Here is a 16979-nt window from a genome sequence, read left to right as displayed (position 1 = left end):
AAAGAGTACATTGCAGCTTCCTCCAGCATTAAACAACATAGCGGGCTGGACCTCTCAGGAATCTAGGATTTTACTAAATTTAACCTTAAGAAGCCCAAATTTTTGAAAATATTGACATATTCTTTTTTTTAAACTCAGCTGACTTTAGCTTTAGTTTAAAATATGAGCATCAGTTGATTCAGTATTTTGAAATGTTAAAAAAATCTTTTTGTTTTTAAAAGAAGTATTGGTTGTCAATGCAAAAATTCTTCAGCACTTGGGTATTTTGCAGGATAAACCAGAGCACAGTAGGGACAGAGTAATGGAAAGTTGGAAGCAACTCAAAGGATCATCTTCATAGAAAAAAGTTTATAATTAAAATATGAGAATTACCTGTTCTGCTGAGGAAAAAGATGGAGATTTTCACTACCTACCTTAATGCTACAGATTCCTTAATTTCCCCCAGAATTGCTCTAAACAAATCATTTTCTCCTGAACAAATACATGCTACTTCTACTCTCCAAACCATTCATACTCATTCTCTGTATGTAGAAAAACCACAAGTATTTTCACTGGTTCATTTACTTCTAGTGCCGATTACTCCTGTGTATTATATTGCAACATCATAATGCTGAATTAAAAACATAGTCATTACAGCCTGAAATTGAAAGTATATCATATAAAAAATGCCTGAACTTACGTAACTCCTGCCTGTGAGCCTCTGTCTGTGCAAAATACTGGCGGAGCTCCTCTGTGATCTCCATGTTGCTCAGGTCACATTCTATCTCCTCTTCAGACTCAGAATCCTTCTCTATTTCAGAATCCCTACCCATATCCTTGCTCACTCCGGAACTGCAATGGGCACCTGGGTACTGCTGGGGCCAGGAAGGGTATCGCGCTCTGCTGTTTGGGGTGTAGGTAGAATAGTTGTCAGCATCTGATGGGTTGCCTCCATCCCAATCCGAATACCGGCTTGTAGGAAAGGTTTCGGATGGATACCATGACAGATGATAAAAGGACTCCATGGCTTTCCTGTAGGCGTTTTTGTGCTTGTACATCCAGTGCATGGCTTGGTTGTAATGCTTCCAGTACCTTGCATATACTTGTTGACTATACCATGGCTGAGAGTCTTCATGCAGTGAGTCCTCCTGAAAAAAGTGAGAGCAGAGTGGAGGCACAGTGTTGAGACAACTCCTAGAATTGAAAAGCTTTTCCATTCCAAATGCTTTACTTCCTATGGTAACAAAACCCATGTATTTTGGAGGAAAAATGACAAGTGCTTGAAGCGTGAACATACTATACATACAAAAATAGATCATGTTGTTCACGCTACTAGTCACCGAAGAAGAAAGTAATGAGAATGACTGCATCAAAGCTTTTCCCCAAAGCTCTGTTATTACAGTGGAAGCCACTCCTTTGGGGCAAAATGTTGAAATGTACTAATTCAAACCAAGCCTGTGTGGATATAAATACTCAGCACTTACAAATACAAATGAATTAAAGTGAATTGATATACTACATAGGTGAAAGGCGAGCTGAATGAGAGTTGATTACTTCAAAGTGTGTGTGCGATAAGCCACATACTACAAATACGCAAGCTTCATGTTAACAGGCAGAGGGTAATGCATCTGAAATTCCTTTATATTAAATAAAGGCACCTACTTCATTTAGTAATGCATTTACCTCATCTTCTTGCAATAATGATTTCAAAATGGTAGAGGTCAGATGGCAACTTAGTCACATCTCAATCAAACCTTAGTCAAGGTCTCAATTAACCCTCCCCCCTCACCATGCTTAGCAAAGTGCTGTGCTGCTTGTACATCTCACCTCTTTACTCATCAGCAGCTATAATCTGAAAACGGCTAATAAAGTACATTGACTGAAGTAAACTAAAATATCTCTTTCCAGTTATAAAACGTAACAACTTGTAAAATAGCAACAACTCTTTTTAAAAATGTTTGTTTGCCTGACAGAACACTTTACCCCGGCTCTATTCTAGCCATATAACTCTAAGAGTGTAGCAGACCCTATATAGTACAGTAAGTTCTGTACAGAAAAAGATTGCAATAGGTTCCCCTCCCCTACTAATTGGGCTACACATGGGTAGTGTTGGAGAAAGGTCAGGGATAATGGAAAGCTAAATCATTCTTGGGGTGGTGTTTGCCCACTGTCTGCCCTTGTGGTAGAGCTTCTAAGCAAGGGCTCTGGATGCATGGAAAGTGATGTTGGATTTAAAAACAAGTTGGCCTCACTTCATTCATTTAGATACCCATGATGCAACAACACGTGTCTGTCTTAAACGGACAAAAGCCAAGAAATTTAGTGTAAAGTCTGATGTTCCTCCCATAACGCATCTCCTTGGTCTAGATATTGTGTGTGTCTCAGGGGACGGAGAGTTTTACATGATCTATTTTTTTTTGCCACACATTTGGACTATTTTAGACTTAAATGTGGAAGGTCATCTTTTTTTTTTCAGGGATACTGTCAAGATAAAAAATCGTACTTTAAAGGTGTTTTCCTTACCTATATTATTAATACCCTATATCACCAAGAACGATTAAAAAAAAAATAAATGAATTTGGTTTAGTGACGCTTCATAGCTACAGTCTTACCACGCCTGCCCCGAAACCAACCTCTCTTCCTGCCCGCCCCATCCTCTCACCCAAAAGGGGCTTAAAAACATTGAAAACATAATTTTAAGGTTATGTTTAAGTAGCTGCAAGAACAAAAAGTCTCAAGCTAATAAACTTTATTGTTCTTATTTCACTTAAACACTGGGTCAGGGACTGTGTCTCACTGTTTATGCAAATCTATGGCACCATTTAAAAAATAGCCACTAAATTAATTTTTATGGAAATGCATAACAAAATGTGTGTCTTTTTGGCTAAGACTTTATGGGCCAGATGCTCCTCATGCACTTCTATTGTGCTGGTGAAACTCCACTGACTTCAGGGGATTTATTTCCAATTTACGCTGGTGTAAGAGGAGACTCTGACCCTGTTGTTAGGATGTATTTATTTATTTATAACTTGTTATGAACTCCTAAAAACCAGGATATTCAATGTTTCTACTTTGCTTTCATTAAATGAGAATATCACCCTGACTCTAGTTCTTCAATGTATAGTCAAGACCAGAAAATTCTGTGGTCAAGTCTGAGAAGTTGCAACTCCCATTTCACAGAGTCAGTTCTGGAACACTTTGTTTAATTTTTCCCACTGAAATAATTAAAAATCAAGTTTGGGAACATCAGCAGAGCAGTATATATAGCTCAGCAGAAAAAGAAAGTTTCATATATTTTACGTATTCTCCAAGAAAACAACATATCTTTTTAAAATAAAAAGAACTGAAGGTATTTTTTGTAACTAAAATGTTTCTAAAATGGGCCTTGGTAATGATCTCATTGAAAACTTTGAATACAGCTGGCTGATTTGTCTATCTGACTAGCCCTAGTTGTTAATTTAGGGGGAGAGGAACACAAAGGGTCACTTCATGTAGACACAATTGTGATTTTGGTGCTTATCCAAATACTTCTGTGTTTGGGAGAGGGAAAAAAGTGACCGTAGAAAACCTCATCTTTCACTGAATTTTAAAAATCCATCTGTTGAAAAAAAAAATTAAGGGGATGTTTTAGACTGGGATGAAGAAGGAAAAGGAACACATTAAAGTGTAACTATGGAATACAGCTGTATGTCTGTGTTTTTTCAGCTGCTGTCTAAATGGAAATATAGAGTTTTTCTCAACCGTATAAAAGCTATATATCTAAGAGGAGTGATCAGCAGATTTCTCTGTTATTTTCCTGTCATATGTCTCTAGATTCTTCTCTGAGGAGGCCAAACGATACTTTTAATAAATGAATTTTACTTTGAATGTAATTTAACTAATTTAAAATACAATTCTTTTAAACATATGCTGACGGTTCAATACAATTTGCTTGTATATGCAGTTAACACACAAAGTGTGCATTGCTCATACTCTCAGATACACAGTGGAAGTAAAGAATGCTTACCATCACCTGCGGAGTTTTCTCCAATGATCAACGTAAACTAGAAAAGAAAATAATGTTTTTTAATTTATAAAAAGATAGTTAAAAACACAGAAAGCATCTCTAGTGAACCCTAGTAGCTACAGACAAGAGTCAAGTCAACAGATGAGGGATTTTGAGTAATCAGCGAATACTTGAAACCTCTTATTCATTTATTCTAATTAGTTTCAGTAAGGAACTTTTAAATATTGAGATTATTAATATTGAAGGCTCAAGAAGATCAAAGGGCACCCCACTACCCGCAGCTTAGAATGCAGGAAGATATAAATAAACTTGGTCTCACTACCCCGTTGTTTTTTTTTTAATCTTCCGCACAATAGTGGCTTCCTCTACTTCTAGGTATCTTCAAAACTAATGACATTAAGGAATGACCTTAAATGAGAAACACTTGACTTTATCTCAGTAGTGTTTGTGGAAGAAATCCTATAAACATTTTTATTTTAAGCATTTTTAAAACCATTTTGATTTCACTCAGGTAGTAAGGTTTTTGTTTATTTTTAATCCTATGTTGCAATTGTTTGCATAACCATTTCCTCTTCTCCCACTTTATGCTTCTCTGATTGCAACACTGCTTCACCTAAAGGAAGAACAGACAAATTCAGAGGGTGATCACGTACTTGAATGGAAAGAGGAGGGGAGGTTAACTACAGAAGTGGAAACTGGAAAGAACCAGATCATCAAAAGATCTGTAATTACAAGATGCAGTTTAAAATTACTATCACCTAGCACGTATATTGCACTTTTAATCTTCAAAGTTATTTACCAACATGAACCACTTAAGGGAATTTTGAAAAATACCCTTACTATTGGACAGCTATTTTATTATACCAAGATTTTAAAAGAGCAAACCACCCATTCCACATAGTGTCATCACCCAGAAACTCTCATTTGAAGGGACACCAGGGGCAGCAGAGGAGAATGATACAAAGATTAACCCCCCCACACACACACCATTTTTAAAAAATGGTTGTTGGCCAAAGAATCCACTAACTGATACTCCTAAACTTAGGCCTGGTCTACACTACGTGTTTAAACCTAATTTAGCAGCGTTAAACTGATTTAACCCTGCACCCATCCACATAACGAGGCCCTTTATAGCGATATAAAGGGCTCTTTAAACCGATTTCTGTACTTCTCCCCGACGAGAGGAGTAGCGCTGAAATCGGTATTGCCATGTCGGTTTAGGGTTAGTGTGGCCGCAAATCGACAGTATTGGCCTCCGGGCGGTATCCCACAGTGCACCATTGTGACCACTCTGGAAAGCAAACTGAACTCAGATGCAATGGCCAGGTAGACAGGAAAAGCCCGGCAAACTTTTGAATTTCATTTCCTGTTTGCCCAGCGTGGAACTCTGATCAGCATAGGTAGCAATGCAGTCCCAAATCCAAAAAGAGCTCCAGCACGGACCGTACGGAAGACACTGGATCTGATTGCTGTATGGGGAGACAAATCTATTCTATCAGAGCTCCATTACAGAAGACAAAATGACAAAGCATTTGAAAAAATCTCCAGGCTATGATAGACAGAGGCCACAAAACAGTGCTGTGTGACAAGTGTAACGGAAAGCCAAAGAATCAAATGGACGGTCATGGAGGGAGGGAGGGGGTACTAGGACTCCAGCTATCCCAAAGTCCCCACAGTCTCTGAAAAGCATTTGCATTCTTGGCTGAGCTCCCAATGCCTGAAGGGTCAAAAACATTTTCCCGGGTGTTTCAGGGTATATGTCGTCAATTTACACCCTTCCCTCCCCGAAAGAAAAGGGAAAAAAAAAAGTTTCTCGCCTTTTTTCAATGTCACCCTATGTCTACTGCATGCTGCTGGTAGATGGGGCGCTGCAGCACTGAACACCAGCATCCCCTTCCTGGTGGCAGATGGTACAATATGACTGCTAACCATTGTCATCATCAGACCGTGAGTGCTCCTGGCTGGCCTCGGTGAGGTCGGCCGGGGGCGCCTGGGTAAAAATAGGAATGACTCCCAGTCATGCCCAGCAGATGGTACAGAATGGCTGGTAACCGTCTTCATCATAGCAACTGGAGGCTGAGCTCCATCAGCCCCTCCCCCTTTCATGTGTAAAGAAAAGATTCTGTACTGCCTGGACTATCATAGCAGCAGGATGCTGGGCTCCTCTCACCTCCACCATTTAATGTCCTGCCTGGACTATCATAGCAGCGGGAGGCTTCCTCCCTCTCATTTTATCTCACTAAAAAGTTAGTGTTTCTTATTCCTGCATTCCTTATTACTTCATCACACAAATGGGGGGACACTGCCATGGCAGCCCAGGAGAGTTGAGGGAGGAGGGAAGCAACAGGTGGGGTTGTTGCAGGGGCACCCCCTAGAATGGCATGCAGCTCATCATTTCTGCGGAATCTCTGGGGCTCTGACACAGAGCGGCTGTGCTCTCTGGTTCTCTAGTACACTTGCCCCATATTCTAGGCAAGGCTGACTCTATTTTTAGACAAAACATAAAGAAGGGAATGACCAGGGGAGTCATTCCCATTTTTGTCCATGCGCTCCCGGCCGACCTCAGCGAGGCCAGCCAGGAGCACCCATGACAGCAGCAGACGGTACAGAACGACTGATAACCATCATCTCATTGCCAATTTACAATGGAATGGCAGACGGTGCAATAGGGATGGTAACAGTCTCTGCTACCTTGCAAAGGCAAATGAATGCTGCTGTGTAGCACTGCAATATCCCGTCTGTCAGCAGCATCCAGTACACATACAGTGACAGTGACAAAAGGCAAAACGGGCTCCATGGTTGCCATGCTATGGCGTCTGCCAGGGCAATCCAGGGAAAAAGGGCGTGAAATGATTGTCTGCCATTGCTTTCTGCCAGAGGAAGGACTGAGTGATGACATTTACCCAGAATCACCCGCAACACTGTTTTTGCATTGGGATCTCAACCCAGAATTCCAATGGGCAGGGGAGACTGCAGGAACTATGGGATAGCTATGGGATAGCTACTCACAGTGCAACACTCTGAAATCGATGCTGGCCTCGGTACATGGACGCACATCGCCGAATTAATGTGCTTAGTGTGGCTGTGTGCACTCGACTTCATACAATCTGTTTTACAAAACTGGTTTATGTAAAATCGGAATAATCCCGTAGTGTAGACATACCCCAAGTAGTGGTCATATTATACTTTCAGTTACACTGATGTAAAACAGGAGTAACTCCACTGTCTTCTCTGGGGTTATCCCAGATTACACCAGCATAACTGAGTAGAATTCTTCCCACTGGGGCTGCCCAGGGTGTCAGTTGGAGCAGCATTTGGCCTCCTATTTATGACTTTCTTGATCAAGCAGCAACTTTTCGCCTCTTTAAGACAGCAATGCTAAGTGAAGTGATTTGAATGCAGTCCATCCTGACATCATCAAAGAAATGCAAATCATGAAGCTACCACAAGTCAGCACAAAGGCTGAACTGTCACCCTTTGTATAGTGGAGACAGAGCTCAAACATGCAAATCCTCACTCACCAACCCTTCTGCAAACAGTCCTTACATACATGAGCAGACCCAATGCAGTCAATGGGCCTACTCATCTGAGTAAAGGTTAGCAGAATCAGGTTCAAAACTGTCAAAGAGACTGAATTGATTGTCTTACTTCCCACCTGCCAAGACAGGCAGGAGAAAAAAAAAAAGCTGAGGTCACTAATGAAACATTGCAGTGACGTGCAGCGTAACTAGCCTGCCCCTTTCTGTTAATCTCAAACACACAGTTTCCTTTTGTTTCTCTCGTGTGTGTGTGTGTGTCTGTGTGTGTGTAGTTTTCATTTCTTTCATGTGCACATCTGGGTACTGTCAAGGTCACTGGAATAAATATAAAGGGCTCTTTCTCACATTTAAAATGTAAACTGTATTGTAGCTGCCTCTCTCATTTTCTGCCTGTAGTTTAGAAAAACTACATACATTAGAATTCTGTGTCTGCCTATGACTTTTTCATACCAAAACATTCTCTGAATTGCCTTAAGGATAAACAAAAATCAGGTTCACAGCTTAACATAAAGAGACTTTATTTTTCCTAAACAAATTGACTAAAAATACACACCATATTCAGAAGGACATACAGAGAGCTTTTTGAGAGGTGAAAAAGCCCTAGCAAATCCATTAAAATGTATCAGTTTACTGAACATGAAATAAACATACACTTAAGAAAACAGAAAAAAATAATTTTCATAAATTATTTATGAACTCTTATAGAAATATAACACCTAACACAGGAAAGTCCTTATGCTGGCTACCACTACAATACAAACAACAAAGAAATAATTAATAAGAAATCAAAAAGCAAAATGGCTCTTCAAAAGTAAATTCAATAGGTTATGAAAATCACACAAGAAGCAGAAAATAAAATCATTCTAGCTCTACTTTTTTCAATTCCTAAAAATGAAAATACAGAGGTTGCTACACAATCCAAAAGTAGTCTAATGTCACTGGGAATACCACTTAACTTTTGAATAAAGAAAATTATTAAAAGGTATGAATCACCATTGTAAAATTACCAACGAAATATATTAGTCAGGCAAAAAATCTACTTGTCCGCACTTACCATAATGATGATGAAAAAATTTACTTCCTCATACAAAAATTACTATCCCCAGGCAATTGGATGGGGAGAATTTTGCAATACAGGCATTAAAGGTAAGACTCCGATCTTGCAAACACTTACACATGTGCTTAACACTATGGTGAACAGTCCAATCTATGGGACTACTCATGGTAGTAAAAAAGGCCCCAATCTTGCCAAATGATCTGTGCTGGCAAACCCTGGCGCCCATGTGGAGTATCACTGAATGTGGCTCATTGCAGGGACATGGGGGTGGGGAGAGCGGTTGCTGGCAGAGACCATCTGGCAGGATTGGAGCCTAAAGTAAAAGATTTTGAGGCTGCAGGGCAGCAACAATAAAATGCATGGACAAAGAATACTTTGGTCCCTTTTTGTGTATTAAAATGTTCTGTTGCTTGGAGGGCTTTGGCACACAAAGTTCCCATCCCATCACTTTTGTTATTACAGCCACATAATTATCAGTTTGTATTACCACAGCATCTAGGAATCCAGCCACGGATAAGGACCCCATTGTCTAGGCACTGTACACAGGACAAACAGTCCATTTCGGATACATTGTATTATCTCCTTTCCTAACCTTTCAAATCATAAAATAATTCCCCATTTATATTAAATACTTTTGTATTGCAATTCATCAAAACATGCTCATCTACTTATAAACTTGAAGTGAGCAAGCAGTAGTGAGAAGAAAGATATAATTGACTACGGGTCTGATCCCACAAAGCGTTGTACATCACTCAGTCCCACTGAAGTTAAGTTGAGATGGATCACCATCCTGTAGGATTGGATCCAGGAATGCTGTATTTTGAAAATGTGATGAGAGTACAGCCCCCTGGTGGAGTATTGTACACAGTTTTGGTAGCCACACTTGAAATATATTGCACAGCTTGAAAAGGCCTACAAACAGTCGACAAAAGTATTAGTGCTCAGTATGACAAGACCTGAAGAAACAGGACTGTTTAGCCAATCTATCAATCAATCAATAAAAGGGATGGAGGGAACTTTTAGTTATTCAAAATTAGGAAGAGCATAGCAAGAGCTAGCCAGTCACTTCTTTTCACACAGTTGCATAGTAATAGAACATAGAACATGATATAATTAAGAGGGGGAGGAATTAGAACAAATTAAAATGCTTCTTCACAGATCCCACAGTCAATCTGTGGAATTTACTGTCAAAGAAAGTCATTGAAGTCAATAAAATTAGAGAGGACTGGAGAATCTTATCAACATTAACTTCTGTAGCTCTGCAAAATAAGACAAGTATTGAATAAGTCATCACAACTTTTATTTCAGGGAATACATCAATCATTTGTTTGGGTCAGGAATGATTTCCACCCCCCTTTTTTCAGGAAATCTTTAAGTATTTGGTAATGCTGACAGCTGGATAAAGGAACAGATGGACCAATGACTTGAACCAATACTGAAATTGTCGTAAGTGTTTTGTACATATTCCAAGAACTTGGTGAGAACAAAAAGCCATGCTGTAGCACCAACAGCTTATATTTTTCAAATCATCATTTTACCTTTCTAGTTCTAGAAAATCTGGGGGCAGGAGAATGTTTAAATAAAATCCATTCTGCCTTTTCTGTCATTCAGCTACCAATTAATTACCACTGTGCATTGCTACCTATCTTAATTTTAATATAAAACATGGACCAGTTATAATTCTTGTAGAAATGTAGATGTGCAACACAGAACCAATTAATTGCACCAATATATCCCTTTAACAAAAACGCCTGTAGACTACATTCCTGTTTGTGAATATTGGCAAATATTAAAGATGTTCTCTGGTTGACTTTCCAGACTCAGGGTACGCCTACACTACTCATCGGATCAGCGGGTAGTGATCGATCTATCAGGGATCAATTTATCACATCTAGAGTAGACACGATAAAATCAATCCCCGATCGCTCTGCCGTCAACTCTGGAACTCCACGGTGGCGAGAGGTAGAAGCGGAGTCAACTTCGCATAGCTGAAGTTATGTATCTTAGGTCAACACCCTCCCCCTCAGTGTAGACCTAGCCTCAGTTAGGACCTGGCTGTTATCCAGCCAGCATAGTTAGTGTGATATAGACCCAACTAATATGCATGCAGTTATACTGGTATACAGGTACTTATGCAGGTACAGCTTACTGCTGTAAGGAAAAGGGAATAAGTTATAATAGTATAGCTGTGCCCAGGCTACAGCCTGTACTCATTTAACTTTTTTGGTAGAAAATCAACCCCTTGCCTCACAAACACATACTGAAATAGTTAAATCAGTACAAAACTTCATGAAAAATAGATCATGCAGCAGCATGTATAAAGTGACAGTTCACCAGGTCCCAAGAGCCTAGGGCCCTACTCCTGTAACAGTGGTCCCTGACCCCTCCCTGCCCCCCAGGAGGCATGGTCAGGGGGCCAGATGTGGGGCCAGTGCTGCAGCTGGGGTCTCAGGTGAGAGCGGGGCAGTGTTGTGAGCAGGGGGCCACAGTCAGGAGTGGAGCTGTGGCCAGGAGCGGGGCTGCAGGTGGGGCAGTGGCTGGGAACGGGGCTGGGTAGGGCTCTCTCTCCCTCTCTCCATTGGGGATGGCCTGGGCCCCACGTGCCCTCCCTCAATGTTTCTCCATGCCCCCTGGAGGGGTGACCTCACAGTTTGGGGACCTCTGTCCTATATAGATTTTAGAATACAGGGTGCTGCTTTGAAATGCAGGATACCTGGTGCATTTGAGTGACTGACAGGGCAAATGCTTTGGATTTGGAAAAACTGAAAGGTCAAGTTGAACTACATTTAAAAAAACACCTGCAATAGTGAACAATAAATTATCTGCTATGCCTTATTTTGGGTCTTTGTCGTACCTTGGGGCATTGGCAGGTCAGTGGTAGGAAGTAGTGTGCATATGAGAAGGAAATGTGTCATGTTTTAGAGTTTAAACTCTTTGGAGCAAGGCCTGTCTCTATTGTGTGTTTGTGTACAGTGCCTAGCACCGGAAGGCGTGGATCAGCGTTCATGTCGTGCTGCCCCTCGGTACCCAACTCTGGCCAGGGAAGCTAATGATCCAAGCAGTGAACCAAATTCAATGATGAATCCTGGTCCCGTGCCACCAACTACAAGCAGTTCTAAGCTTACTAAGTATGGCTGTTTGGTGCTCTATGTTTGCACAGCACCTAACACCGCAAGGCCCTGGTGTATGACTAGTGCTCCTAAGTGCCTCAGGGCTTGTCTACATCAGAAAGTTGCAGCGCTGGTGAGGGAGTTACAGCGCTGCAACTTTGAAGGTGTACACATCTGCAGGGCACCACCAGCGCTGCAACTCCCTGTTTGCAGCGCTGGCCGTACTCCCGTTTTGTCTCGGGTGTAGAGGATCCAGCGCTGGTGATCCAGCGCTGGTAATCCAATGTAGACACTTACCAGCGCTTTTCTTGACCTCCGTGGAAGGAGGAAGCCTCTGGTAATCAAGCTGGTCTCCTTTCCCGGTTTGCTCTCTCGTTCCCGGAGCGCAGAGCAAGCAGGTCTCCTTCCCTGCGGTTTGCTGGGTGGCTCCGGGAACGAGAGAGCAAACCGCGGCGAAGCGGGTCTCCTTTCCCGGTTTGCTCTCTCGTCCCGGAGCCCCGAGCAAGCAGGTCTCCTTCCCTGCGGTTTGCTGGGTGGCTCCGGGAACGAGAGAGCAAACCGCGGCGAAGCGGGTCTCCTTTCCCGGTTTGCTCTCTCGTTCCCGGAGCCCCGAGCAAGCAGGTCTCCTTCCCTGCGGTTTGCTGGGTGGCTCCGGGAACGAGAGAGCAAACCGCGGCGAAGCGGGTCTCCTTTCCCGGTTTGCTCTCTCGTTCCCGGAGCCCAGAGCAAGCAGATCTCCTTCCCTGCGGTTTGCTGGGTGGCTCCGGGAACGAGAGAGCAAACCGCGGCGAAGCGGGTCTCCTTTCCCGGTTTGCTCTCTCGTTCCCGGAGCCCCGAGCAAGCAGGTCTCCTTCCCTGCGGTTTGCTGGGTGGCTCCGGGAACGAGAGAGCAAACCGCGGCGAAGCGGGTCTCCTTTCCCGGTTTGCTCTCTCGTTCCCGGAGCCCCGAGCAAGCAGGTCTCCTTCCCTGCGGTTTGCAGGGGGGTTCGCGGAACGCGAGAGCAAACCGGGAAAGGAGACCAGCTTCGCCGCGGTTGCTCTCGCGTTCCCCGAACAAGCAGGTCTCCTTCCCTGCGGTTTGCAGGGGGGTTCGCGGAACGCGAGAGCAAACCGCGGCGAAGCTGGTCTCCTTCCCCGGTTTGCTCTCGCGTTCCCCGAACCCCGAGCAAGCAGGTCTCCTTCCCTGCGGTTTGCAGGGTGGTTCGCGGAACGCGAGAGCAAACCGGGAAAGGAGACCAGCTTCGCCGCGGTTTGCTCTCGCGTTCCCCGAACAAGCAGGTCTCCTTCCCTGCGGTTTGCACGGTGGTTCGCGGAACGCGAGAGCAAACCGCGGGGAAGCTGGTCTCCTTTCCCGGTTTGCTCTCGCGTTCCCCGAAACCCCTTGAAGCCGCCCAACAGCGCTGCAGTGTGGCCACATCTAACACCACTTGCAGCGCTGGTTGCTGTAAGTGTGGCCACTCTGCAGCGCTGGCCCTATACAGCTGTACTAATACAGCTGTAACAACCAGCGCTGCAAAATTTTAGATGTAGACATGGCCTCTGTCATAAAAATAATTGCAGAACAATGCTGAGGCAGCCACCTTGCGACTGGGAGCCCGGCATGGGGGCTGCGGTTATCATCTGTCTTTTCTCCCCACTGCCTCACCACCCCGGGGCGGGTCCGAGGAATCCCCTCTTCCAGGGGCTCAGGTACATGGGCTGCCACGCTCTCCCCCCCACCCGCCTCAGGTGTCTGGATCCTCGCCCTGGGGCCAGCCCCCCTTTCCCCGCGCGGGCTTTCACCCGGGCCCCTGGGGGCTCCCCAGCCCGCACCCCACGTGGAGCGGGGCCCGCGGCACGTACTGTGGGTCCGCGCGGGCAGCACCAGCGCCGAGGCCCCGCTCGTCCGTCCTTCCTTCCGGGCGCGGCGGGAAGCGGGGCCCGGGGGCGGGGCTTGCCGGCTCCTGATCCCCGGGGCTGGGGCGCTCTCTGGCGGGGCAGAGCGGGCACCGCAAGCAGCGTCCTCCGTCCCCCGCCCCTGCCCGCCTGGCCTCCGCCGCTCTGCCTGGGCTGGGCTCGGCCTGAGAGAGGCCGGCAGGGGGCGTCGAGGTCTTTTCCGCGTGGGGGTGAAAGACGCCAGGCGGCCTCCCCCAAGTGACTGCCCCAGCCTCTGTCTGTAGCAGCCAGGAGATCGGGGGCACCCCCCCCTCCCCCGCGGGAGCGGAGCCCGCCAGCCAGCCCCCCCTTTTGCACGAGGCTGCTCTCCAGTGGGCGGTGCTGGTGCCTTCCAGCTGCCCTCTGCTGGTGTGGGATGGAACTCAGGTGACCAGACAACAAGCGTGAAAAATCAGAACGGGGTGGGGGGGTAATAGGAACCTATGTAAAAAAGAAACCCCAAAATCAGGACTGTCCCTATACAATCAGGACATCTGGTCTCCCTAGACAGAACAAGCGCCAGAGAGGCCTGGGCGCCTCACAAGGCTGAGACTCCCTCTGCCCGCCCCCGTTCTCCCAGTCAGGGAGTGGAGCTGGAAGGCCCCACCCCCCATCTCCCAGGGTTGTAATTCACCCATACCCAGTTTGTTCTGGGTGCTTGAAATATACTCAGATTGAGGTCTCTCGGTTTCGCCTCGCTGGTGCTGCTGAATGCTCTTCCAAGCAACTTTGCAAATGATGAAGGCTGGGATTTTTGAAGGAGCCTAGAAGTATTAGACAATCAAATCTCATTGGCATTCAGAGGGATTTGGGCACTAAGCTCCCATAGGCTCCTTTGAAAGCCATAACATACATCTGTACTCAGCAGCAAAGAGTCCTGTGGCACCTTGTAGACTAACAGAAGTTTTGGAGCATGAGCTTTCGTGGGTGAATACCCACTTCGTAGGATGCTCCAAAACTTGTTAGTCTATAAAGTGCCACAGGACTCTTTGCTGCTTTTACAGATCCAGACTAACATGGCTACCCCTCTGATAACTGTACTAAGAGTTTGTGGTGTCAGAACGTTTGTAACAAACATTTGTTTTTGTCCCATAACATATGAAACTGCATCAAGTGAAAATCTACACACAGATTTACCTACAGAGCTGCTGATAATGCCTCCATACTACAATCAATGTGCATGGGAAATATTTGCTTATTGACCAATCCTGGGTGGCTTTATAGAGTTTATTAACAAGCTATTTGATTATTATTCTTTAAGAGAGGCAGAATATTTTCATGGCTGTCTTTTGCTTACATATAAACATTTCATGCTTTGATCAGAAAACATTCCCTTAGCCTGAATTAGACATTAAGGCCCAGATCCTCAAAAGTAAAGCTCCTAACTTTCACTGATTTCAAAGGAAGTTAGGAGTTTAAAGGCCTTTTTTGGATCCAGACCTAACTCAGTTTAGCTTGTTGCTAGGTAACGCATTCTCTGTAGGACTTATCTCTGTTCCCTGCTTGCATCTATAAATATGTTTGTGATTAGCTCATGAAAGGAACATTGAATAAGCTCATTTAATTTAACATTATGTATTTAGGAATGTGATGTGAAGACATATTTACAATTAAAAAACAAAAATAACCAAGATAGTTGCTTTACTTCACTGTTAATGTTTTAATAGATTTATTAGTAGTAGTAGTATACACCTCTACCCCAATATAACATGACCCGATAGAATACGAATTCAGACATAATGCAGTAAAGCAGCACTCTGACAGTGAGGATCTGCGCACTCCGGCGGATCAAAGCAAGTTCGATATAATGTGGTTTCACCTATAATGCGGTAAGTTTTTTTGGCTTCCAAGGACTGTTATATGGAGGTAGAGGTGAATTTAATAGTGTTTTATATCAGAACACTGGTAATCTCCCTGACTGGAATGTGATAGCTCAGTGGTTTGAGCATTGGTCTGCTAAACCCAGGATTGTAAGTTCAATCCTTAAGGGGACCACTTAGGGATCTGGGGCAAAAATCAGTACTTGGCTTAGTGAAGGCAGGGGGCTGGACTCAATGACCTATCAAGGTCCCTTCCAGTTCTAGGAGATAGGTATATCTCCTATTATAAACTGTTTCAGTTTAAATATAGGAGTTCTAATTGTCAGCTACTCACATCTAGCACAAACCATAGGTAGTATATAATTTATAGTCTTCTTAGCAGTGTAAATTACTTTTGAAGTTATCTCCATATAGATTATAGCATCCAGATTTGGAAATTTCACTCCCAGATATAGCAGATGCTTTACAAACATCTCCTAATCGCTTGTCACCAGAATAAAGCTCTTAATTTGATTAAATACTTTCTGAAATAGAGATGTGCTTAAAGTTAAGCCCGCACTAAGTGCCTTGCTGAATTATTGTTTAGGTGATCACATTAATGCTTACTGGACATCATAGGGAATGGTATATGATTAATTTCTCCTGCTTTATCAGCATCAGCAATTTCCTTGGGTAAGAAGATTTTTACATGAAAGGTAGCGCTGATGCTAGCGAGAATAAGAAGGGTTTCTTTTCAATATAAATTGTGATAACAGAAAGTGGTAAGAAATATGGTTGATCTCCAAAATAAAATGAATATCTATTCAGGTAATAGTGGAACAGGTGTGTGGGAGGGACACATGATCCCATAATTGTTGTTTTATTACCACCAGGAAGCTTTGGATCTGAAATGTTGACTTAAGGAGCTGATTTCATTACCCACAAAGTGAAGCAATGGATACTTTAAAGAAGAGAATTTTGATTTCTGTAGTGTTATTTGTACTTTAACTGCAAACATTACAGGAATAACAGCCACTTGCTAAAAATGCAACAGATCATACACTAGAAATGCAATGATGAAGGGGAAAAAACATCATTTGTCCAATACTTGTACAGTGGCTAATACAGCCTAGTCCTGTTCCATGACTAGGGCTCCTAGGTGCTATTATTATTATTATTGTTGTATTATTTATTATTTTATTTTATTTTCAGAATAATACTATTCTTGAATATTGCAACTATAAACAAGAAATTACTTTAAAAAATATTCTGGGTGGGATTTTCAGAGTGCTCAACATTGTTCTAGCTTTGCTCTGTTTTTTGATCTCCCAAAGTTGGGACTGTTTGGGTCTGCCTTCATAGAGAATTTTGGATAAAATTCTAGAGTTCTGGGTCCTGATTCTACAAACACACAAATGCTTTAAAACTTGTGAATAGTTCCACTGAATTCAAGTGTCTGTTAGCAGACAAATGCAGTAACAGAGGTCATCTTCTGAAAGTGAGAAGCTGTCTGTTGGAGAATATTAAAACTTAAAAGTGTTTTGTTTACACATATTTTTGCACAAATGTAGCATT

The 16979-nt window shown here is 43.4% G+C and overlaps 1 protein-coding gene across 1 annotated transcript in view; it reads right to left on the bottom strand.

The window, feature by feature from the left end:
- GEMIN8 (gem nuclear organelle associated protein 8) overlaps positions 1 to 13624 on the bottom strand; it is a 44599-nt gene extending 30975 nt beyond the window's left edge. Inside the window, exons 1-3 of the mRNA XM_050964637.1 lie at positions 13534 to 13624; positions 3986 to 4022; positions 680 to 1127 (exon numbers count right to left, since the gene is read on the bottom strand). Of these exons, the coding sequence (XP_050820594.1) occupies positions 680 to 1127; positions 3986 to 3988 (451 nt within the window). The 5' untranslated portion in view covers positions 3989 to 4022; positions 13534 to 13624. The remainder of the gene's footprint in view (positions 1 to 679; positions 1128 to 3985; positions 4023 to 13533) is intronic.
- Between the last annotated feature and the right edge of the window lie 3355 nt (positions 13625 to 16979).

The sequence above is a fragment of the Gopherus flavomarginatus genome, chromosome 1 (assembly GCF_025201925.1).
Source record: "Gopherus flavomarginatus isolate rGopFla2 chromosome 1, rGopFla2.mat.asm, whole genome shotgun sequence".
Classification (NCBI taxonomy): Eukaryota; Metazoa; Chordata; order Testudines; family Testudinidae; genus Gopherus; species Gopherus flavomarginatus.
The sequence above is the reverse complement of the archived record's forward strand: the minus strand, read 5'-3'. Positions and strand labels throughout refer to the sequence as shown.